General features: G+C 28.1%; 1 protein-coding gene across 1 annotated transcript; it reads left to right on the forward strand.

Annotated features, from left to right (window-relative positions):
• The first annotated feature begins 956 nt into the window (after positions 1 to 956).
• Positions 957 to 1,788, forward strand: LOC119673352 (dynein heavy chain 12, axonemal-like). Its single transcript, XM_038084616.1, has 2 exons — positions 957 to 1,163; positions 1,435 to 1,788. Exons 1-2 carry the CDS (start codon positions 1,086 to 1,088, stop codon positions 1,747 to 1,749), a joined length of 393 nt encoding a protein of 130 aa, XP_037940544.1. The 5' UTR covers positions 957 to 1,085; the 3' UTR covers positions 1,750 to 1,788.
• Positions 1,789 to 2,105: the final 317 nt, after the last annotated feature.

Consider the following 2,105-nt stretch of genomic DNA (forward strand, 5'->3'; position numbering starts at 1 on the left):
ATAAATATTGAAAACATGTGATCGATGTCAACAAATGATACCGTAAAAACTGGTTAAAGATACTATCGGGTGAATAAGGTGAACTTTACACAATAAAGCGACACATACACAGATATCCACAATGCTCAGATTCATCTTCATAAAACCTGTTTAAAGGAAACAACGAAACTCTTTAGGAAACTACAAATCCTATGGTTAGAGATCGTAATAGGTGGAAATCTTATTTTGGTAAATGAGGTTTATTTGTTTCCGTAAATAAACTTTTTTCAGATGAATATGATCTTATAAAAAACAAAACGTAATTATATTTAAAAGCAGTATTTAAAAAAATGACACCAAAAATTTATAAAGGAAACAGTAAATCAATCCATAAAACATTTATAGCCACTGCCCATTATTGGTAAATAAATGTAAAGCCTGGTCAGCTAAAAGTATTTAGAGAATAGTTTTCATATTTAGAGTTGCTGAAACAATGCATACTATGAGTTTAGAATAGGTTAGATTAAACTAGTTAAAACCAAGATCCTAAGCATAGTCTCGCAATTCCTTATTGATATCTATTGGAGACAGGGTTGAGAGAATTACTGACATTCCTATATGTCCATTACTATTATAGTTCAATCTCTCAATTTAAATTTATATAAATATTTCTACGTATCACATAAAACGTAGATATATACACGTATATCTAAATAGATTTTATATAGATGTTTCTACTAACTATATCATGTATCCATATATCCATATTCAGATAACAGCAGTGGATAACCAGTAGATAAAAAAGTACTGCAACAAAAAGTATAAGTTTTGTGAATGCTGAATTCAAGAATTCAAGATACAGCTAATATTCCATCACGACCTACTCTCTTAACTCTCTTTTTCTATTCCTAATTCATAAAATTAATTGTTTGATATAAATTTTAATAATTATTTTATATATAATTCCTTTTAGATTGGAGTTCTTTCAAACATGGATAAACAATGGCGAACCAATTGTTTACTGGCTTTCTGGATTTTATTTTACTCAATCTTTCATAACGGGTGTCTTACAAAATTATTCCAGAAAAAATCATTTCCAAATTGATATGATAGAAATAAATTTCGAAGTTACCAAATTTGAAATGGAAGCTGAAAGCTCTCCATCATTGGGTGCTTATATTAGAGTAAGTTTAGATTTAAATGTGCAATATGAAAACAAAATAGATCAACTGAAAACAAAATTATATAATTACACTAAAATATAATTATTATCATTCCTTCAAATGCTTACACTTCCTATTAAAGGAACAAAAGTCTATAAATGACGAGACTAAATTTTTTCATGTAAGACAAGACAGTTTAATAAACAACTAAAAACTTATTGCAATTTCTATTAATTAAATTAAAAACAATTTAGTATATTTTTTTTTAATTTCCTTCATCGTTATCAAACAGGGTCTCTTTTTGGAAGGAGCACGTTGGAATCGAAATTTACAAATGATTGATGAATCCTATCCTAAAATTTTATTTGATACAATTCCAGTTATATTCTTCCGTCCCTCACTAAAAAAATTAGACCATGCAGAAGTAGAGATTAACTTACAACAAATATACGACTGTCCGGTGTATAAAACCAGTGAACGCCGTGGTGTGCTCTCCACAACTGGGCACTCCACCAACTTCGTTATGTATATGCAACTTAACTGCACAATGATTCCAACGCACTGGATTAATCGCGGTACTGCAAGTCTCTGTCAATTGGATGACTGAAAACTCTATTGTGCGATTTTCAAAACAAATTATTAAGTTGTGATATATTTTATGATTACATTCTGTTAAAATTAATATTATATTTTTATACTTATTTTTTGAATAAATCGAAAAAAATTTTCAAAGTAAACTCTTGAACAAGTTGTATTATAGCAAAAAGAGATTCACTATGATCGCAATGCTTTGCTCACTAAAAACCTAGGCTCATACTTTATTGTAATTCTAGTTGTAAATATTTATATTAATTTTATTTGTTTGATTTAAAAGGTATATGACTTAAAACATAACTTAAAAAGGAAACAACCACAACTTAAGCTCAAAGTTTTATAGAATTAATAATTAAAAAACGATATAGG

Source organism: Teleopsis dalmanni, chromosome 1 (assembly GCF_002237135.1).
Source record: "Teleopsis dalmanni isolate 2A chromosome 1, ASM223713v2, whole genome shotgun sequence".
Classification (NCBI taxonomy): domain Eukaryota; kingdom Metazoa; phylum Arthropoda; class Insecta; order Diptera; family Diopsidae; genus Teleopsis; species Teleopsis dalmanni.

What these genes read in the sequence shown, in the direction of transcription:
- LOC119673352 (XM_038084616.1), top strand. Translation starts at nt 1,086, where the DNA reads ATGATAGAAATAAATTTCGAAGTTACCAAATTTGAAATGGAAGCTGAA. An exon ending in CATTGGGTGCTTATATTAGA is followed by an intron (nt 1,164 to 1,434) that starts GTAAGTTTAGAT and finishes GTTATCAAACAG; the next exon opens with GGTCTCTTTTTGGAAGGAGC.